The sequence below is a fragment of the Periophthalmus magnuspinnatus genome, chromosome 18 (assembly GCF_009829125.3).
Source record: "Periophthalmus magnuspinnatus isolate fPerMag1 chromosome 18, fPerMag1.2.pri, whole genome shotgun sequence".
Taxonomy (NCBI): domain Eukaryota; kingdom Metazoa; phylum Chordata; class Actinopteri; order Gobiiformes; family Gobiidae; genus Periophthalmus; species Periophthalmus magnuspinnatus.
The window spans coordinates 687,163-709,529 of record NC_047143.1 but is presented as its reverse complement, the minus strand read 5'-3'; the positions used below and the strand labels follow the sequence as shown (position 1 = coordinate 709,529).

Here is a 22,367-nt window from a genome sequence, read left to right as displayed (position 1 = left end):
ACAGAGGTAAATACCTCCTCTTTAATACCCCACAGAGGTAAATACCTCCTTTTTAATACCCCACAGAGGTAAATACCTCCTCTTTAATACCCCATAGAAGTAAATACCTCCTCTTTAATACCCCACAGAAGTAAATACCTCCTCTTTAATACCCCACAGAAGTAAATACCTCCTCTTTAATACTCCACAGAGGTAAATACCTCCTCTTTAATACCCCACAGAAGTAAATACCTCCTCTTTAATACCCCACAGAAGTAAATACCTCCTCTTTAATACCCCACAGAGGTAAATACCTCCTCTTTAATACCCCACAGAGGTAAATACCTCCTCTTTAATACCCCACAGAAGTAAATACCTCCTCTTTAATACCCCACAGAGGTAAATACCTCCTCTTTAATACCCCATAGAAGTAAATACCTCCTCTTTAATACAACATAGAAGTAAATACCTCCTCTTTAATACCCCACAGAGGTAAATACCTCCTCTTTAATACCCCACAGAAGTAAATACCTCCTCTTTAATACTCCACAGAGGTAAATACCTCCTCTTTAATACCCCACAGAAGTAAATACCTCCTCTTTAATACCCCACAGAAGTAAATACCTCCTCTTTAATACCCCACAGAGGTAAATACCTCCTCTTTAATACCCCACAGAGGTAAATACCTCCTCTTTAATACCCCACAGAGGTAAATACCTCCTCTTTAATACCCCACAGAGGTAAATACCTCCTCTTTAATACCCCACAGAGGTAAATACCTCCTCTTTAATACCCCATAGAAGTAAATACCTCCTCTTTAATACCCCACAGAAGTAAATACCTCCTCTTTAATACCCCACAGAGGTAAATACCTCCTCTTTAATACCCCACAGAGGTAAATACCTCCTCTTTAATACCCCACAGAAGTAAATACCTCCTCTTTAATACCCCACAGAAGTAAATACCTCCTCTTTAATACCCCACAGAGGTAAATACCTCCTCTTTAATACCCCACAGAGGTAAATACCTCCTCTTTAATACCCCACAGAGGTAAATACCTCCTCTTTAATACCCCACAGAAGTAAATACCTCCTCTTTAATACCCCACAGAAGTAAATACCTCCTCTTTAATACCCCACAGGGGTAAATACCTCCTCTTTAATACCCCACAGGGGTAAATACCTCCTCTTTATACCTGTACATTCAGATAATGTCTTTAAAGTGATACTTCATTTTGGCAGAACCAGTGAAATGCACGTTGTCTTAAAGTTGCACTGTGTAACTTTTCTGGAGGCGGGTGAGTCGTCTGCTTGTCTTGTGGAGGTGATATTGTTTGGAGTAGAATGTTCCACAGTGTGGCATTGTTTTGCATGTCTTCATTTCTTGATGTTTTCATTGTGAGTACAGACTGAAGCACAGACGGCGCTCTGTCCTTTAGCTCCGCCTCTCCGTCGCATCTCACAGACTCTTTTTTTTTAGTCCCCTGCAGTGGTGACCTTTGACCTTTTGTCTTTCCAGAGAAGGATGGAGTGAGAGATGAGAGAAAAGAGTGATGCATGTTCAGAGTGTGTGACTTTGTGTTCAGTGAGTCGCACTTTTACCCTTTAAACTGTGTGTGTCACACTGTGAACTCGCCTCCAGGGGGCGCTCACACGTCACTACAGGAAGGTTCAGGGGTCGACTCTCGCCCGGGTGTTTGTAGAGTTTGCATGTTCTCTCTGTGTCTGTGTGACACTGGCTCCTTCCTGTGACGTCACACAGTTTTATTATATTGTTTTTCCAATAAACCTGTCTCCAGGGAAACCAGACTGAGTGACAGGTCTGATCTGTGGAGAGGCAGACCTGCTCTCCATCGAAATGCTTTCTTTTTTCCCCGTTGTTTGTGGATTTATTTATTTGTATAAACTTTGTGGTGTGTCTGTGTCAGATCCTCCACAAATATAAAAGAAAAGGATTTAAAACATCACGTTTATCTGCACATTATACAAACTGTGATTCAATTAAACAATTGTCACATTTTTGCGCTTACAAAACGTGCGTGCTGACGTCAGGCGTGCTGTGGGCGTGGTCTCCGCTGTTAGCCTGTTAGCCTGATGCTAATGCTAAAGTTTGTACTTTCACTTTGCGTGTCCCGGTAAACAGAAGACTTCAGGAGAAACGAAACAGCAGCGTGTCTCCAGTGTGTCCTCACTCAGTCCTCACTCTGTCCTCACTCTGTCCTCAGCCTGTCCTCTGTCTCTGCTCCGGGGACGACCCGGGGACAGCGCGGGACACATTAGATCAGATTTAAGAGCGAACTGAGACTTTTACTCAAGTGTTTGTAAAGTTTGTGCTGCTTCAGTCTGTGGCTGCGTGGGGTTAGCCGTTAGCCTTTAGCCGTTAGCCTTTAGCCGTTAGCCTTTAGCCTTTAGCCTGTATCATGGACAGTCCTGAGGACAGGACCGCGGACAGACTCATGGATGAATATCTCAAGTCTCTGGGTTTACAGCGGAAGAAAATCGCCAAAGACGGATCGTGTTTGTTTAGAGCAGTGGCGGAGCAGGTAAAGGAAATACTCCAGAGTGTGGCTTTAAGAGCTGCAGCATGACAACACAACACACAACAATACACAACACACACAACACACAACAACATGACACAACAACAAACAACAACACACAACATGACACAACAACACACAACATGACACAACAACACAAAAAACAATACACAACAAAATACTCCAGAGTGTGGCTTTAAGAGCAGCATGACACAACAACACAACGTGACACAACAACACACAACATGACACAACAACACACAACATGACACAACAACACACAACAATACACAACACACAACATGACACAACAACACACAACATGACACAACAACACACAACAATACACAACACACAACAATACACAACAACACACATGACACAACAACACACAACATGACCAACAACACAACAATACACAACAACATGACACAACAACACACAACATGACACAACAACAAACAACATGACACAAAAAACAATACACAACAAAATACTACAGAGTGTGGCTTTAAGAGCAGCATGACACAACACACAACATGACACAACAACAATCAAACACACAGTGTACCACACTGTGACACTGTACCAGCCAAAACAACAGAAATGTGACACTGTGTGAGTCTGTGTGTCTCTGTGAGACTTTGTGACACTGTGTGACTGAGACTTTGTGTGTCTCTGTGTGACACTGTGACTCTGTGTGTGTCTGTGTGTCTCTCTGTGTCTCTGTCTCTCTGTGTCTTTGTGTGTCTCTGTGTCTCTGTGTGACTGTGAGACTCTGTGTCTTGTTTACATTACTGTTGCTAGGTAACATACATCTGTGTGTGTCACGTCTGCTGCTCGTGTCCAACCAGGAAGTGAAATGATAAACTTCAAACATAAAAATTACAAAATTAGAAAAAAAACTCGTCAATATTCAGGTGTTAAATCTAAATGTGTTTGAGTGACATGAGTCTGACCATAGACTCTGTAAATGGACATACGTCTCAAACAGGACGTTAAGGGGCGTGACTTTGAGCAGCTTCACTCCTGATTGGCTCTTTGGTTGCTATGACACCCACGATCGGGATTCCAAATATGGACCTCTGCTCCATATTCCCTCATATTCCTGCTCTGGCCTCGCTGAGCTTCATTTGGAGCTGAAGCTGTGGTGACGTCTCGTCTGTTTCCCGTCTGTTTCTAACCCGTCTCTTTAAACACTGTCCCGTGGTCGTCGTAGGTGCTGCACTGCCAAAGTCGTCACTTGGAAGTCCGATCCAAATGTGTGGAGTTCCTCAGGAAAAACCGCAGGACGTACGAGGCCGTGAGTGCAGAGTTTTACCACAAGTCTCCTGTTTGAATATTTGTTTATCTAACACGAAACTCCTCTGTGTCCAGTTTATGGAAGGAGACTTTGAGGAATATTTACACAAACTACGAGATCCACAGGTAAATGACGACGCAGAACAGAGCCCCGCCCACTTCTAGGTCCACTCCGGTCTTGGAAGTAAATCTCCTGTTCATTTTTCTCACAGACTTTTCCAAAAATATGAAAGATTCAAAGGCGTCACAGAGGCTAATGAGCTACGTGCTAATATCCACACCACGCCTGTTTTAACGTTCAGAAAGCTCAAGATTTATAAAGTTTCATGAAGAGTTTTTAACGATCCAGTCCTGGTTTATTGTTCTGAACCTTCTGTTGTTTCCAGCACTGGGTGGGCGAGGTGGAGATCAACGCTCTGGCCATTATGTACAAGTGAGTCAACTTATTTATTTGATTATCCTGGATGTTTCCAAACAGATTTGTGGAAAGTTCTTTGACACGTTTGGAGAGCTGTGGTCAGTTTCCCTGTGGTCAGTGTTTGGTCCAGTCCAGGTCAGGGCCGTCAGAAGAATCCACACTAAAACAAAACACTGAATCTGTTTAGAACAATACAAGACCTGTCTCCCCACACCTCCTCTCCCAATCATCTACCCCTTTCTCTCTCTCCTCCCTCCTTCTCTTTCTCCCCATTCTTTTATCTCTTTCCTCTCCCACTAATCCTCTCTCTCGCTGTCCTCCCTCCCTCCCTCCCTCTCATCGCCTTTTTCCTCTCATCTTTCCTCCTCTCTCCATTCCTTTACCCTCTCTCCTCCTTCCTCTCTCTTCCCTCTCTCTCCTCCTTCCTTTCCTCCCTCTTCTTTCTCTCTCCTCTTTCCTCTCTCCTTCTCTCTCCTTCCTCCCTCTCTCTTTCCTCTCCTCTTCTTCATACCCATATTGAGTCTCTTCATATTTAAATCATGTTTAATGTGTAATGTGACTCTGTCGTTCTCTCGTCGTGACTCTGTCGTTCTCTCGTCGTGACTCTGTCGTTCTCTCGTCGTGACTCTGTCGTTCTCTCGTCGTGACTCTGTCGTTCTCTCGTCGTTCTCTTGTCGTGACTCTGTCGTTTTCTCGTTGTGACTCTGTCGTTCTCTCGTCGTTCTCTTGTCGTGACTCTGTCGTTCTCTCGTCGTTCTCTTGTCGTGACTCTGTCGTTCTCTCGTCGTTCTCTTGTCGTGACTCTGTCGTTTTCTCGTCGTGACTCTGTCGTTCTCTCGTCGTGACTCTGTCGTTCTCTCGTCGTGACTCTGTCCTTTTCTCGTCGTGACTGTCGTTCTCTCGTCGTGACTGTCGTTTTCTCGTCGTGACTCTGTCATTCTCTCGTCGTTCTCTTGTCGTGACTCTGTCGTTCTCTCGTCGTGACTCTGTCGTTCTCTCGTCGTGACTGTCGTTTTCTCGTCGTGACTCTGTCGTTCTCTCGTCGTGACTGTCGTTTTCTCGTCGTGACTCTGTTGTTCTCTTGTCGTGACTCTTGTCGTTCTCTCGTCGTGACTCTGTCGTTCTCTCGTCGTGACTCTTGTCGTTCTCTCGTCGTGACTCTGTCGTTCTCTCGTCGTGACTGTTGTTCTCTCGTCGTGACTCTGTCGTTCTCTCGTCGTGACTCTTGTCGTTCTCTCGTCGTGACTCTGTCGTTCTCTCGTCGTGACTCTTGTCGTTCTCTCGTCGTGACTCTGTCGTTCTCTCGTCGTGACTGTTGTTCTCTCGTCGTGACTCTGTCGTTCTCTCGTCGTGACTGTCGTTTTCTCGTCGTGACTCTGTTGTTCTCTTGTCGTGACTCTGTCGTTTTCTTGCCGTTCTCTTGTGACTGTCGTTCTCTCGTCGTGACTGTCGTTCTCTCGTCGTGACTGTCGTTCTCTCGTCGTGACTCTGTCGTTCTCTCGTCGTGACTGTCGTTCTCTCGTCGTGACTGTCGTTCTCTCGTCGTGACTCTGTCGTTCTCTCGTCGTGACTGTCGTTCTCTCGTCGTGACTCTGTCGTTTTCTTGTCGTTCTCTCATCGTGACTCTGTCGTTCTCTTGTCGTTCTCTTGTCGTTCTCTTGTCGTTCTCTCCTGACGTTTGACTCCATGTTTTTGTAGGAGGGACTTTTGGATTTTCCAGGATCCTGGGAAATCTGCTGTAAACATCACGGACAACGGCTTCAGAGACAAGGCAAGACGAGCGAACACGCAATGTGAAAGTGTCATGAGTCCGGTCACACACACAGATGTGCTCAACATCAGAGCGACAGAGACTTTACACAAAAGAACTGATCGAAAAGTCACACACACACACACACACACACACACACAGATCTTATTCTGATCCATGTCCCTCTGATCAGCTCACTCTCAAATGTCCACGCATGTTCTGTTTGTGTGTTGTGTTATTGTGTTGTTGTGTTATTGTGTTGTGTTATTGTGTTGTTGTGTTGTGTGTTATTGTGTTGTTGTGTGTTGTGTTGTTGTGTGTTATTGTGTCGTTGTGTGTTGCAGGTGCAGTTGTGTTTTCTCAATGGGAATCACTATGACAGTGTTTATCCTCTGAGTCGTGTGAGGAGTTCTGCAGTTTGTCAGTGTGAGTATCAGCTTCACCTCCCCCTGTCTGAGCTCCTCTGCTCCTCTTCTTTCCTCCTTGCCTCCTCTCCTCCCATCTTCCTCCTTCTCCTCTTTTCCTTCTCCTTTTCTTCCTACCCTCTCCTCCTTTTCTTTTCTCATCCCTCTGTTTTCCTCCTCACCTCCTCCTATCCTCTCTCCCTCCTCTCTTGCCTCTCCTCCTCTCTCATCTTCTCCTCATCCCCCTGCTCCTCCTCTCTTCCTGCTCCTCCTCATCCCCCTGCTCCTCCTCTCTTCCTCCTCCTCTCGTGTTTTTACTGTTGTCCAAAATAAGTCTCATTTTAAGTTTCGTATGTCGTGCTTCCTGTCTTCAGCCATCTTGTACGAGCTCCTGTATGAGAAGGTGTTTGGCGTAGACCAGAGTCAGCTGACGGTGTGTCAGAGACCCTCAAAGACGTCGGATCTGCTTATCGACGATTTCATGGCGCCGTGTCCGAGCAGCGAGGAGTCCGACACAGAGACAAACGCACTCAGGTCACACACGTGTAACATGGACACAGACTGTTTATATAAACGGACAGAGCTGACCTGCTCGCCGCCGCATTACAAGCAGGAAGTGATCATGGACGCTGTTAGTCCTTCTTTCCCCGAGGTCGCTCCTGTTAGCGTTAGCAACAGGTTTGATTGACAGCGTTGCTAAGCGCCCGCTCCCTGTTAAACCAGCGGTGTGGGCTGAAGGGGCGTGACTTTCAAGCCAAAGTCGATGGAGCAGGAAGTGCGCCCATGATCACTTCCTGTTTGTAGCTCTGTCCATTTATATATAGAGCGATTAGCGCCACATACTTTGATTGACAGGCCGGTATAATGGTAGAGGAAACACAGGAGCTCAGCAGCCCCGCCCACTTGGATGTCCACTCTGTTTGCAGCTCTAACATAAATATCTTGATGAGTTTGTGTCTCTGACGCCGTGTATTTTATAGTCCAGGGTGTAACTCAGTCACACCCAGAGACGCATGAATAAACTTTAAAACAAGAACATAAAATAAATGGCTCTTCGTTTATACTCAGAGTGTTAAACCCGCCCCGTTCACACTGTTCAGATGTTTCTTCTCGTTGATCCTCTGGAGTTGTACTTGATGTGATTCATGATGTTTACAGCGACTCCTAGTGGACACCACAGGTTTTTAACATGAACATCAGCGGATTGTTTCGTTTATGAAGTGGTTTTAGATGAATATTGTGATTTAAAATGTGTAAATAATAACAGAATGATCCACAGAGATGAGAACCATAGAGACACAAGCTCAACAGGACTGATTTAAACTGCTGATTAAACGTCTCATTACTTAAATATATCTTGTTTCATTTAGGAAGGAGAACGGGACGTGTGCAGCTGTTGTCAAATCAAAGGTAAATACACTTTGTTCTGCTGCTGCTACCGTCGCGTGTTTACATTTGTATATTTATTTTAGTCGTGTATTGTTTCCCGTGTCCAGGGCCGTGGTCGCGGTCGTTTTCTGTCTGAACGAGTGAAGCGATCTCTGAACCCGACTCTGCTGCGAAACGTCCAGTACGACGTTTGGACGCGCTCCAAGAAGGGTAACGATGGTGATGATGTAATGTGACGACACGCGTGAGGTTTAAGGATCAGACACGTAGAGCTTTACACGTCTGAAACATTTACAACACGACCAGGCAAAGGTTTGGACCACAGACTGTAAAAGAAATGGACTAAGTGAGCACAGTTCCATGTTTGTAATTCTGACCGTGAGTATCATAGCAACCAAAGAGCCAATCAGGAGCGAGGATCATGTAGAGCGACTTAATACGAACATACGGACACACGTTTTCACTCGTGTTTCTTGTTTTTGTCCGTGATTATTTCGACTGTAGATTCTCACTGAAGCATCGACACTATGAATAAAAATGTGGAGCTTAGTAAACAAAAAAATATCTGAAAATGTAGTTTAGATTTTCCAAAACGTCCTTTTCAGAAGTGTCTCGTCTTGACCCTGAGGCTCAGCTGTGGAGTGAAAACCATTTCAGAGACGTCATCCTGTCCATGGAGAGAAGGACGAGGGTTTGAGCTCCACAGAGACACACTCTGAGGATCTGAATGTGAAAAATATTTGAGCTATTTGACTTTTTTGTGTGTATAATTCCATATATGTTGCTTCATTTTGTTGATTTCTTCTGTGTGAATCTGAAATGAAACAAAGAAAAACCACGAGACATGAGCGGTGTGTCCAGACCTTTGACCAGAGGAGTATTTTTAATAATACACGATCCTCACTGACTTCAGATTCATCATTACTAGAATAAGATAGAATATTTTCTTAATTGCTATGGCAACAGTGGTCATTTTTATCTCCCGGTGCTGACCCGGTGTGTGTTTGTGCGTTTCAGCTCAGCAGAAGATGGACTTCTGTATCGCGTCCGGGCTCCAGTACAACGTGGGCGACCGCTGTCAGGTCTGTGCGTCTCAGAACGAGCTCGTGTGAATGTGATGATGTCACGCTCCCAGACGGGGTCAAGGGTCAGATGTCTGTATTGATTACACTGTACTTTACCACGTGGAACCTGATCATTTCTATTATTGACTAAACCCGAGAACTCGCTGCATTACAACATCACTCAGCATTTTTACATTTTAACACTTTTAATTTGACCCGTCTGTGTTAAACATGTTTCAAGTCTGGGGCAGGACAAAACACAGTAAAGAGGCACGAGGTCACAATAAATACTATATCAACTTATCTTCAGTTGATACTTTACAGCTGATCATCGACATTCCCTGAGGATGTGATGCTAACTACATGCACTGCTCTGTCTGAAACTCTGTTACTCAAGTTAGACTTTAATCTGAGCTTTATTTTAACACAATCTGACCATAAAGACCGGATTTATTTCTGAAGTAACTACAGAAAAACTACATACACGCTGGGATCAGTTTGGTTTTATTAAATTAAGTAAATAAACTCTGGGTTACAACATTAATGTTTTCAGTGTCACGGGACGATGTGGAAATTTAGTGTCATGATTCTCATTATCAGAACTAAAATACCCCGTAAAAGTAAATACCTCCTCTTTAACCCCCCAGTGTCACAGTACTATGGGACGATACTGTCATTTGTTGTCATGATTATCATGTCCCTATCCCTAAGGCCCGGCCACTCTGCGGAGGAAGCCCATTTCAGCCGCTTGTATCCGCGATCTTGTCCTTTCGGTCATTACCCAGAGCTCATGACCATAGGTGAGGGTAGGAACGTAGATTGAGGTAAATCGAGAGCTTCGCCTTCCGGCTCAGCTCCTTCTTTACCACAACGGACCGATACAGCGACAGCATCACTGCAGACGCTGCACCGATCCGCCTGTCAATCTCACGCTCCATCCTTCCCTCACTCGTGAACAAGACCCCGAGATACTTGAACTCCTCCACTTGGGGCAGAGACTCCCCACCCACCCGGAGAGAGCAAACCACCTTTTTCCGGTCGAGAACCATGGCCTCGGATTTGGAGGAGCTGATTCTCATCCCAGCCGCTTCACACTCGGCTGCAAACCGCCTAGGGATAGGGTGAGGAGCTCGGTCACACGGGAGGAGCTCGGAGTAGAGCCGCTGCTCCTACATGTCGAGAGGAGCAGCTGAGGCTCGGGCATCTGCTCAGGATGCCTCCTGGACGCCTCCCTAGGGAGGTGTTCTGGGCATGTCCCACCGGGAGGAGGCCCCGGGGAAGACTCAGGACACGCTGGAGGGACTATGTCTCTCTGGACTGGGAACGCCTTGGGGTCCCACCGGAGGAGCTGGAGGACGTGTCTGGGGTGAGGGAAGTCTGTGAGTCCCTGCTTAGACTGATGCCCCCGCGCCCGGCCCCAGATAAGAGGAAGAAAATGGATGGATGGATTATCATGTCTAAAATAATTCTGATTAACATTTACATCATGAAAATGCTTAAAGTTGTTGAACAGTTTACAAATGTTGTGGATATTAATCATTTACATTTTTATGTTATGAATAAGTTCCATATTTAATCGACTGTTATATATGGTACTTTGTAAAAACAACAGTGATCCAGAGGAGATCATCAGGAGGGTCACATGATTATATAAAATGTCCCACGATCAGTGACATTAATGTTTATTGTCCCGTCCCTGGTCCTCAGGCTCTGCTCTGGTATCGTTTGTTATCTGGTATCAGTAAATACATAAAGCATCAGAATCGGTATCAGAGCTGAAAAAGTTGTCTCTGTGCCTCCCTGAGAATAATCACTCTGTTGTGCAAATGGACAAATCCGTTCAAGTCCCATGTTCTCGTCGTCTTTTTCAAACGTTATCATTTTGTCTCCAGGTGTATGTCGACGCTGGAGGGAAGATGGTCAGTGCCACGGTGAAAAAAACTGTCTCCAGACAACAATGGACCAGTGACGGTTTACAGCGAGGATCGGGGAGAGCTGTGAGTCACAAGGACAAGAAACACATTTATAATCTGACAGTAGATTTCAGTGGTCGTACTCGGCCTGTTGTGAGTTTTTGAGGGTCAGTATTTCTTGTGTTAGTTTTTCTTTTCAATAGTGGAGAACCTTTTGTTATTTTTCTGTCTACGATGAGATTTAAGATGTAGAAGATTAAATACTCGGCGCTCTCTCATGTTCTAATGCTGTTCCCTCATCAAAAACACATCTGAAGAGGTTTTAGGCCCTATTCAAACCCAATCTGTGCGAGGCTCCGCCCACAAGCCAAACTGTACATTATCACTTCACAAACCTGATGTGATGTGCAGTAGTTTCATTAGTGGATGCAGCTTGCGTTCTCATTTATTGTCTGTATTTCCTGTTTGCGTTCTCCTTTGTCGTCTGTACTTCCTGTTTGCGTCCTCGTTTGTCGTCTTTATTTCCTGTTTGTCATCTGTATTTCCTGTTTGCGTTCTCGTTTGTCGTCTGTACTTCCTGTTTGCGTTCTCGTTTGTCGTCTGTACTTCCTGTTTGCGTTCTCCTTTGTCATCTGTATTTCCTGTTTGTCATCTGTACTTCCTGTTTGCGTTCTCGTTTCTCGTCTGTACTTCCTGTTTGCGTCCTCGTTTGTCGTCTTTATTTCCTGTTTGTCGTCTGTACTTCCTGTTTGCATTCTCCTTTGTCGTCTGTACTTCCTGTTTGCGTTCTCGTTTGTACTTCCTGAGTGCGTCCTCATTTGTCGTCTGTACTTCTGTTTGCGTTCTCGTCTGTACTTCCTGTTTGCGTCCTCGTTTCTCGTCTGTACTTCCTGTTTGCGTCCTCGTTTGTCGTGTGTACTTCCTGTTTCTCGTTTGTCTGTTGTCATAATAATCGTGTGTTTTTGTCGTTCGTCTGAAGCGTTGTCCCTGTGTGGAAACTGCGAGCTCCTTCAGAGACGTCCTGGAGCACAGTCGTCCGGGAGAAGAGGGTCAGCAACGGGGCAGGAGGTGAGAACACATCCGGCAGAAAAGTTCCACGGTGCACCTTTAAAATACAGCTTTAACTTTAGTCACATGTTCTGAAACGTGTTTTTGTCTGCGCCGTTTCCTCAGAGTGGGAGCACAGGGGGCGTGGCCGAGGTAAAGCCTCCTCTGCCTCCTCCAGCGTCTCTCAGAGCACAGCGCCCCCCGCAGGACGAGGGCCAAAGCAGCACTCACCATGGCCCCAGCAGCAGCAGCCCCCCCTAGAGGAGCGGGAGGCACCCAGCAGGTTAGAGTCACGTCACAGTGTTCAGACAGAGACGTTACTTTGACATGAAATACACAAATTAAAAATGAAAAAAAGGAATTACCTGGGCCGAGACGACGATAAGCAGATTGTTTTTTTTTTTACTGTAATAAAATAAATACAGTCACAATTTCCGGGACCGTCTTTCAGATTCTTGCCTGATCTAAAAACAATTTAGTTTTCTATGAGTAAATTAATAAAAAATAGCTTCACAATTCAATTTAGAATCATTTTAGACTCGAGAATCGTTTAAGAATCAAATCGTGACTCCAATAATCGAATCGCCAGAGACTTAAAGAGTCACACCCCTGAAAGAAAGAAATAAAAGAAAGAAACAACCTCTGTGCACAACAGACATGGAACTTTTTATACTTCCACGACAACAGCGCCCTCTACCTCTCTGTTAGCGTCACTACGTCCTGTCCAGATTGATCTAATATGAATAAATATTTAAAGATGAGGCAGTGGACAGGGAGCTGCGGGTGGGTCAGGGGTCAGAGGTCAGGGGGTCAGGGTCAGACAGTGGACAGGGAGCTGCGGGTGGGTCAGGGGTCAGAGGTCAGGGGGTCAGGGTCAGACAGTGGACAGGGAGCTGCGGGTGGGTCAGGGGTCAGAGGTCAGGGGGTCAGGGTCAGACAGTGGACAGGGAGCTGCGGGTGGGTGTGACTGATGTTAAACTCTACACAAATAAAATTAATACTTCGCCAGAGACACTTCTATGTTTAGAAAGAGACATGTTTGTGTCTCAATGCTAACGCTAATGCTAACGCTAATGCTAACGCTAATGCTAACTTTGAGACATAATATTAAAACAACTCCACAAACTGAAATATTCTACTTATAAACACAATTGGGCAATCTTTATTTTACTTCATTTGAATTTTAATAGGTTATTTATTTTGTTTTCTGATTTTACTGTTAGCTTTGAGACACAGTGAGCTAGCTAGCGTGCTGCTGTGTCCAGAGCCCATTTTTCTGTCAGTTTAAACATCGATTTAACAAAATACAGCTGTTGTCATCATTTTTATTTCTCAAATCCCAAAGTCCAGATGTAACCTAAAAGGTGTTGTATTTGTTCGTTCCGCAGACCTTTGCTTTCACACTGCGTCTCAAATCAAACTAAAATGTCAGATTATGAGAGTAAAATGCAGTTTATTTTTTCAGTAAGTCGGAGCCGGTATCGTTCGGTCTGACGACGGAGCAGCGACTGGCCAAAGAGGAAGAGGAGAAAAACGCGGCTTTAGTGGAGCTGCAGTTTCCAGACGACAGGAGCTTCCCGGCGCTCGGAGTGAGTTAAACACTGCCCCCTGTCTGCGCCTCCGGGTTAGACGCAGGGAGAGCTGGGGAAACATTCATTCTGTTTTCAGCGTTTAAAAATAGAATTAGCGATTCTTTTTGGCAGACGGGTGAATTTGTTTACCCACTTTACCTGGTGTCAGACAGTAGGGGGCGTAAGCTTCTTCTACTGTCTGGTAAACCACGTATCGACGTACAAGTCACCGCAGAGACAGGAAGTAGATGAAATGTGTAACACAGGTAAACTAACGCTCTGACAAAAAGACCCAGAGTTCTGAGGTGGAGACAGTTTATCAGTTAGCGTCTGATGTACCGTATTTATACTCCGGCGCGACTTATGCTCCGGCGTGACTTATACTCAGGTTCGACTTATACTCCTGTACGACTTGTACTCAGGTGCGACTTATACTCAGGTGCGACTTTTACTCAGGTGCGACTTTTACTCAGGTGCGACTTTTACTCAGGTGCGACTTTTACTCAGGTGCGACTTGTACTCAGGTGCGACTTGTACTCAGGTGCGACTTGTACTCCGGTGCGACTTGTACTCAGGTGCGACTTATACTCAGGTGCGACTTTTACTCAGGTGCGACTTTTACTCAGGTGCGACTTTTACTCAGGTGCGACTTGTACTCAGGTGCGACTTTTACTCCTGTGCGACTTATACTCAGGTGCGACTTATACTCAGGTGCGACTTATACTCAGGTGCGACTTGTACTCAGGTGCGACTTGTACTCAGGTGCGACTTGTACTCAGGTGCGACTTGTACTCCGGTGCGACTTGTACTCCGGTGCGACTTGTACTCAGGTGCGACTTGTACTCAGGTGCGACTTGTACTCAGGTGCGACTTGTACTCAGGTGCGACTTGTACTCAGGTGCGACTTATACACAGGTGCGACTTGTACTCAGGTGCGACTTGTACTCAGGTGCGACTTAAACTCCTGAAAATACGGTAATTCTGATTCCTTCAGTGTGAGTCCAGCTTTGGAAAAAAGATTTACACTTTTGAACGATACAGTTTGAGTAAAATGAACTTTTAAAATGGACACGATTATTATTTCTTGAGTCTTTCACGAACACACGTTGATCTAAATATTATAGCATGAAAAGATTCGTCTTAGGGATGAACGATACTGATACTAGTATTGAATCGCGGCTCAGATCCAGGACATTTTGCTGGAGAATCGTCTCATGAACTGTTCACGTTCTCTTTACCGTTTTGTTTTAAGTGAGCTGTGTTTTTGGGCGGAGGTCATTCTCAATACTTAAACCCAAAGTATCGATATCGGTATCAGAGCTTAAAAGAGCCGGATCGCTTCACCCAACTGTAAAATGACTTTGATAAAACGCAGTGATGTTATTTGTTCTTCTTGTGTTCTCAGACTCAGCCTGGAGGCCAGAGCGATGGAGGGAGGAGGAGAGGAGGAGATAAGAGACGCTCACAGAAGAACAGGGTAAAACACATGGACTCAGACGTGTGGAATGTTCTGTAGTGTGGCTTTAAAGTATTCAGTCACCGTGGAGACAAGCTGGTCTAAGAACGCAGACTCTTCAGGGTGTAATTCAATAAATGTTTAATGTCGTACTGTGGAACGATCCAGGCAAAGTAATAAAACATCAACGAGGAAGAAGTAAAAAGCTCAAAACGCTCTGCTCCACCTTGTGATGTCATCAAGTGGGAGTTGTCAAGTGAACAGCTCCTCTTTTTCCCTTTAGTTCAGCAGTAGATCGACAACTCCAGACGCTGAAACAATCCAAATGATTCTAGAAATGAAGGTGTGTGGAGTTTAAAAACACAGTGGAGCACTTCCTGTATCACCACATGATGACATCACAAGGTGGAACAGAGTGTTTTCAGTTTGAGAGCAGTGCATTATGGGACTTTTAATAATTGCATTTCTTTGTTTTCAGAAAAGTCCAGTCGAAGAAGCCGCAGTCGCCTCGCCGTCTACCGGAGACCGCCCTGACTCTTCCACTCCTCCCCTTTCCTCCGCCCCTCCCTCCTCCGTGTCTCCGCCCGTCTCCGCCGCCCCCGCCCCTAAACCAAACGCACACTCCAAAACCTCTCAGTCCGGCATGGTCCCATCGTCTGCGTCCCATTTTTCTTTCGTGACGCCCGTTCTCCCGGCCGCGTCCAGCTCCTCCTCCTCCTCCTCGCTGGTTCCTAAGGCGGCCTCCTCGTCTCCTCCCACCTTCATCGCGCCCATCGCTCCGTCTCCCGCCGCGGCCCAGAGTCTGATCAGTCGAACGACGCCGAGCCCTCCTTCAAACGCCCCTATGGTTACCCACAATCCTCCAGTGGTGACCGAGGCTCAAGCGTCGACCACGACCAGTAAGATTTAAGTTTTAGTCACATTCAAACAGATTAGACTTTTAGTTTTTAGTGATTTGATGTTTCCTTCAGTCCAAAACTCCTTGTTTCTATGGAGATGGACACGTTTACCCAAAATGTTCCACAGCATGGCGTCTTTTTTCCTTCGGCTGAACAGGAAGCATAAACAAAGCGTTTGATTTGTCCTGATGGAAGATAGAGGCGGGACTTGACAAGTTTTGTTCTTCCCACTGCTTTTTGAGCTTTTATAAGAACAGACTGTGATGAGCTTTAGGTTTATCTGTGCTATAGATAAAGAAAGAAAATACATTAAAAAAAATTATAAATAAGAAAAGAAATACATAAATTAATAAAGAAAAAAATAAATAGAAATAAATAAACAAAAATAAGTAAATAAAGAGAAAAAAGACATAAGTAAAAAAATTATTAATTAAATAAAATTAAAAATAAATACATGAATAAATAAATACATAAAGTAAAAAAAGAAATAAATAAAATAAATTTAAATATAAATAAATAAAGAGAAAGAAATTAATAAAATAAATTAAAAAAAGAAATAAATATAATTAAATAAAGAAATTGAAATAAAGAAAAATAAATAAAATAAAAAATAAAGAAATAAAAAAGAAAATAAAAAAAGAAAGAAATAGAAATAAATAAGTTAATATAAATAAATAAGAGAAAGAAGGAAAATAATTTCCTAAAAAAAAATTAAAGAAAGAAATAAAAATAAATAAAGTAATAAAGTAATAACCTCTCACTTTAGTCATGTGCAAATTAATTCTGACCAGTTCAGGCCCTGTTCTTTGTGTCACGATACAAATATTGAGGAAAGGCTTCTGTCTTTGTGTCTTTTTTAGTATCGATGCCTGTGAACAATGAGTCTAGTTTTGATTCTAGTTTTAGTATTTCATAAAATGTGTTCTTAAACTGTTTGATTTATTCCAGGTAATCTACAGACTCCATCTCACCGCGACGTCTCTGAGCCTCAAGAAGCGTCGACCAATCAGCTCCCACAAAACCCGGTCTGTGAACAGGTCCCAGTCCAAGATCTGAGAACAGTCCAGACTAAAGCTCCTCCCTCTGTCCCAAACGACCAAAACACATCTCAGATCCAACCAACCCACTCTCCTCCTCCTCCTCCTCCTCCTCCTCCAGCGTCCATCACCCACCCTCCCCCCGTTTATCCATCATCTCTCCCCCAAAACGAGCCCTCTGTCCCGGCCGCTTTCTCCAACCAGGACCCCCCACCTCCACCTGCCCCCCAACCCCAGACGGAGCACCTGAAATCAGAGACTCACCCGGACACGGCTCCTCCTCCTGCTCCACAGCCCGCCCCTCACTACCTGCCCCACGCCATCCCCCTCCAGCAGCAGCTGGCTCATTTCTATCAGGACCCTCTGTATCCCGGATTTCCACAGGGAGACACGGGTCAGGTGGCCCCGACCCCGCCCATGTCCACAAGCCAATCAGGAGACGACCTGCCGCGAGGTGAGCAGGGGAGCGTTTGATTGGCTGTTTACAGATGTGCTGCAAGGACGAAGGGACTCGGAGAGGTTTAGAAGGTCGTCCTGGTCTGCAGTGATATCAGACCTGGTTTAGACCTGGTTTAGTCCTGGTTTAGTCCTGGTTTAGACCTGGTTTAGACCTGGTTTAGACCTGGTTTAGACCTGGTTTAGACCTGGTTTAGTCCTGGTTTAGACCTGGTTTAGACCTGGTTTAGACCTGGTTTAGACCCGGTTTAGTCCCGGTTTAGTCCCGGTTTAGACCCGGTTTAGTCCCGGTTCAGTCCTGGTTTAGACCTGGTTCAGTCCTGGTTTAGTCCTGGTTTAGACCTGGTTCAGTCCTGGTTTAGTCCTGGTTTAGACCTGGTTCAGTCCTGGTTTAGTCCTGGTTCAGTCCTGGTTCAGTCCTGGTTTAGTCCTGGTTTAGTCCTGGTTTAGACCTGGTTTAGTGCTGCTTTAGTCCTGGTTTAGACCTGGTTCAGTCCTGGTTTAGTCCTGGTTTAGACCTGGTTCAGTCCTGGTTTAGTCCTGGTTCAGTCCTGGTTCAGTCCTGGTTCAGTCCTGGTTCAGTCCTGGTTTAGTCCTGGTTTAGTCCTGGTTTAGTCCTGGTTTAGACCTGGTTTAGACCTGGTTTAGTCCTGGTTTAGACCTGGTTCAGTCCTGGTTCAGTCCTGGTTTAAATCCTTGTTTAGTCCTGGTTTAGTCCCAATTTTTGATTTATTAAATTAAATTTAGTTTAGTTTTTTGAACCAGTGCATCCAAATATAAACACATGGAGGAAACACCTGGAGGTCTTTTCTCTGTCTAGTTTCTTTTCCTCTGCCTAAAACTAAACTCTTTTTCAGATACAAACATCTTGAGATTCTTCTTCAACCTCGGAGTAAAGGTACGAGTCAGATCCTTCAGTGTCTCTGTTCCTTGTGTGTAAAGATGACACGTGTAAACCTCTCCACATGTTTTAAAGTGCGATTATTCTGTTGAAGTAAATACACACGATAAACAAAACATAAAACTCTATAAACATGTTCTCAAATACTTGCTAAAGCCACTGTATGTAACCTTTTTTGACTAAAATAGACTCCACAGACCTGACTCGTACTTTACTTCCTGCTTGTTTCCATTGAAATGTTGTTCCTCTGTCTATAATATCCCACAGTTTGACATAAAACTGGTGCATCTCCATAGAGAATGTGCCGACGTGTTTTAACTCTCCGTTTCCATGGAATCAAGCAGGTGACGTGCCGCCCCGCCAGAAAAAAGTGACCCACTGCGGCTTTAATGTTCCTGCACGTGTTCAAAGTGTCCTCTGTGAACTGAAAATCGTCTTTTAAAACTGTGAAATCTGTTGATACTCTGCAGTGACGTCACGCTGGGGGTGTTCCACATGCGTCTCTGTGATAGTATGTTAAGCGGTTGCCATAGTGATGCAATGCACACGTTAGCAAACACGGACAAATGAGTTTTAAGTCTGAAAAAATCAAGAAAAAATATAAAAACTGATTAAAAGAGCACATTTTCAGATCCCTGTGGTCAGGTCTGAGCTCATGGTCCTGTTTAAGAGTTTGAGAAAGTGTTGGCTAATGCTAATGCTAATGCTAGCTCATGACTAATGGGAGGGACTTGTTTAACCGCACAGATCAGCTCATCTTTTGAAGCTCTTTCTGGTCAAATTGTGTTAAATCAAAGCTCAGATTAAAGTCTAAGTTGAGTGACAGCCTCAGACAGAGCAGTGCCTCAGGTTAGCGTCATCTGCAGAGTATCAGTTCACCTTCACGTGTTCACACCTGTGCGCTCATGTGTTTTCTTCAGGCGTACTCTCTCCCGATGCACGCTCCGGTCATGTACCTTTACCCTCTGCAGCAGACGCACACTCTGCACCCGAGAGCCTCCCCGTCGCCCGAGGCCCCCTACCCGCCCTTTAACCCCACCCCTCCGCCCCCACAGGCTCCTCCCACCTCATATCACCCCGAGCAACGCCCCCCCCGCTGCCTATAACCCCGCCCACAACAACCCAGAGCCCACCCCTGCTTCATTTAATACGTTTGACCACGCCCACTCCAACCCACAGGCCCCTCCCACCTCATATCACCCCGAGCAACGCCCCCCCGCTGCCTATAACCCCGCCCACAACCCAGAGCCCACGTTTGACCAGGCCCCTCCCACCTCATATCACCACGAGCAACGCCCCTCCGCTGCCTATAACCCCGCCCACAACAACCCAGAGCCCACCCCTTCCTCATTTAATACGTTTGACCACGCCCACTCCAATCCACAGGCCCCTCCCACATCCTACAGCCAGTCTCACCCTCCTCAGCCGCCCCCCGACCCGTCCTATCACCAGGCCTATCCCCCTGCCCCGCACGTACGGTGGCAGCAACCGCACGCGAACCAACCGTACCCCCCGAACTACCCCTACGGCCAGGGAGGGTATTACCAGAACCACGGCCCGAACCAGGGGCCCCCGGAGCAGCCGCAGCCCGCCAACGGAGACACTGGGCTGGGGCTGAGGGCGGCCAGGCTCCCCGGTGCGGCGGAGGCGTCGGCTTCTGCTAACGTGGCTAATTTGAACGGAGGTCGTGTGTCGGCGCCACCCGGAGGTCCTGGATTTGGTGAGTTCTGTCTGTGTCGTTTTGGTTGTACAGACGCACTTCCTGTATGACCACATGATGACATCACAAAGTGGAACAGTGTTTTCAGTTTGAGAGAAGAGCTCAGCCTAAATGTGACTTTGTTTGTTCAGGTCAGTCAGATCTGGACAGTGGGGAGAACATGATGCTGCTGGTGGACCCTCCTCTGGACAAACCCATTGTAAGTTTGTTCACACGTGTTTAGTGATGACCTCATCTACACCACCAGCCGGACGTTTGGACACGCCCCCTCTCATTCAGTGTTTATGAATGACTTTTTACTACGTTCTACCAAATCCTCAATGTCTCCAGCCTTTGCTTTGTCAGAAAATGTCTAGTAGATATTTAACATTTGTCTTTGCTTCATATATTTGATGTTTTCTGTCGTTTGTATTTTCACGTCTAAATGTCTGAGTCACTCTGACCTTCATCCATGAACTCATCACACTCTCAGAAATCTGCTCTTTAAATCACTTTATTCTCATCAGGCTGTTTTGTGCTGTGCTTTGTCACCATGGTAACTGCTGCACATTCCTCCATAGACATGACGTGTCTTTCAGACACTGAAGTGCGACTGTTTCAGCTAAAGTTGAATTTCACCAGTCGACTTTGTCTCAAATGTCTGAGTTTAACAGGACGACGGGTCAGAGATCACATGATGTTAAAAACTCATAAGTAAAAAAACCTGCTCAGTGTGTCAGCTGGCAGCCACAAGAGCAGCCCACCTCCGTTGCCATGGGAGCGTTGTCTTATTATAATTCCTGTTTTGTTCCTCTGTCCAGGTCATAAATGTGCCAAAGTCCGGCAGCGGCCCGGGCTCCCCCGCTCTGTACAGCCCCGCCTCCTCAGACTCAAACCCCGCCCCCGTCTACATCAACCACCACAAACCATCCAATCATGGCTCGGTGCAGTACCTCTCCACCAATCACAGCTCCGCCCCCTCCTACATCCCGACCAGTCACGGCGCTCCGTTCCACCACGAGTCCATGCCTGTGTGGGCGGGGCCAGAGGACGACTGGGAGGAGTCAGAGCAGCCCAGGGTCCACTACGCCCGGGGCCCGAGGCGCGGGTTCAGACACCGCGGTAGAGGGCAGCACCGACCCAGAGGATACAACAACCAGTACCAACGAGGAGGGAGGGGGCGCTACTGAGCAACAGCCAATCAGAGCAGAGGACACTGACAGGTGAGTGACCGCAAAGGAAACGTTTCAGTTTAGCTAAAAGTATGGCACTTTGATTAGCTAGTTAGCATAACAGAGTGTGCTAACGTTCACCACTGTTAGCATAACAGAGCGTGCTAACGTTCACCACTGTTAGCATAACAGAGCGTGCTAACGTTCACCACTGTTAGCATAACAGAGCGCGTTAAAACCTCTGAACTCGCTCTTTACAGTTAGCTAGGTCGCTATGTCCCAGTGCGTGGACAAGCAGAGGACCCCCAGCACCAATAGCCACGTTAGCATGCCGCTATGTTAGCATAAAAAAGCCGCTGGTGTCGTCTGTGAAATATAAAAGAAATGGTCCTAAATATTTTCCTGTCATGTGATCAGTGCTTCAGATCATGTGCTTCTTTATGGTTGTGTTTATTCCTCTGAGCTGTGACCTCTGACCTCTGACCACAGAGAAAATCACAGGCTTTTCTTTAGTCTGTTTTTTGAATAAAAGTTCCATAGTGTGTCTTTAAGGGCAGAGGAGACAGTGCTCAGGTACAGTTTTATATTTAGTTTTAGTTTTATATTAGACTGTGAGTCTGAAGTGTCTGGATCTTTATGAGACAAAGTGAAATGATGTGAACTTTTGTTTCTTCAGGTCTGATTTAGTTTGTCTCTTTTTTGTGTCTGATTCTGTCTCCAGGTCTCGTCTGAGTCTCGTCTGAGTCTCGTCTGGATTTCTTGTCCTCGATTTCCAAACCAAAGAACTCGTCGTGTTGGAGATGTTTCCAATGAACTGTTTCCATTTGTGGCGTCGCTTTTACTTCATTAAGACACTATTTCTGTATTTGACACACATTTATTTCCTGCTTTTATTCCGTCTTTTACTTTGAAACTTCCTCAAACTGTTATAAAAGTGTTTTTGTCGTTCGTTTGTGTAAATCCACGTCGCCACCTGCTGCTTCCTGTAAATCCTGTTTCTTTTCACTTTCCTCCTCGATTCCTCAGCTGTCAATCAAGGCCCCAGAGGAGACGGAGCCAATAGGAAGCCACGTCTGTCCTGAGTGGGCGGGATCAAGCGCCCCAGATGCCCCGCCCCCTCCCTGTGGTCAGAATCACCTACAGACCGCCGCACGTACGCTTCATGTAAAAAACACTTAAAGATTCACTCTGAACTTTTGTAGTGGAGGGTCCAGCGTTCCCTTGTCTCCATGGAGATGATATTTCTTTGCCTGGAATGTTCCACACTATGACATTAAACTTAAATCCATCATTTTATTATTACTATTTTTTTTTGTTGTACAGGTTTTTCTTTTTTTTTTTAAATTGAGTGGGCTCGCCTTTCCTATGATC

At 45.7% G+C, this 22,367-nt stretch overlaps 1 protein-coding gene across 1 annotated transcript; it reads left to right on the top strand.

Annotated features, from left to right (window-relative positions):
* Window positions 1–2,155: 2,155 nt before the first annotated feature.
* On the top strand, window positions 2,156–19,311 carry otud4 (OTU deubiquitinase 4). Its single transcript, XM_055229207.1, has 19 exons — window positions 2,156–2,521; window positions 3,738–3,821; window positions 3,896–3,946; window positions 4,207–4,253; window positions 5,937–6,009; window positions 6,333–6,414; window positions 6,767–6,926; window positions 7,763–7,802; window positions 7,889–7,991; window positions 8,799–8,863; window positions 10,738–10,842; window positions 11,738–11,819; window positions 11,932–12,088; window positions 13,271–13,394; window positions 14,782–14,853; window positions 15,311–15,731; window positions 16,680–17,222; window positions 18,082–18,122; window positions 19,046–19,311. Exons 1-19 carry the CDS (start codon window positions 2,399–2,401, stop codon window positions 19,229–19,231), a joined length of 2,559 nt encoding a protein of 852 aa, XP_055085182.1. The 5' UTR covers window positions 2,156–2,398; the 3' UTR covers window positions 19,232–19,311.
* Window positions 19,312–22,367: the final 3,056 nt, after the last annotated feature.

Excerpts from the sequence above, each read along its gene's own strand:
- otud4 (XM_055229207.1), top strand. The coding sequence starts at position 2,399 with ATGGACAGTCCTGAGGACAGGACCGCGGACAGACTCATGGATGAATAT. Across the intron at positions 8,864-10,737 it reads ACGTGGGCGACCGCTGTCAG|GTGTATGTCGACGCTGGAGG; the intron begins GTCTGTGCGTCT and ends TTTTGTCTCCAG. Across the intron at positions 11,820-11,931 it reads AGAAGAGGGTCAGCAACGGG|AGTGGGAGCACAGGGGGCGT; the intron begins GCAGGAGGTGAG and ends CCGTTTCCTCAG.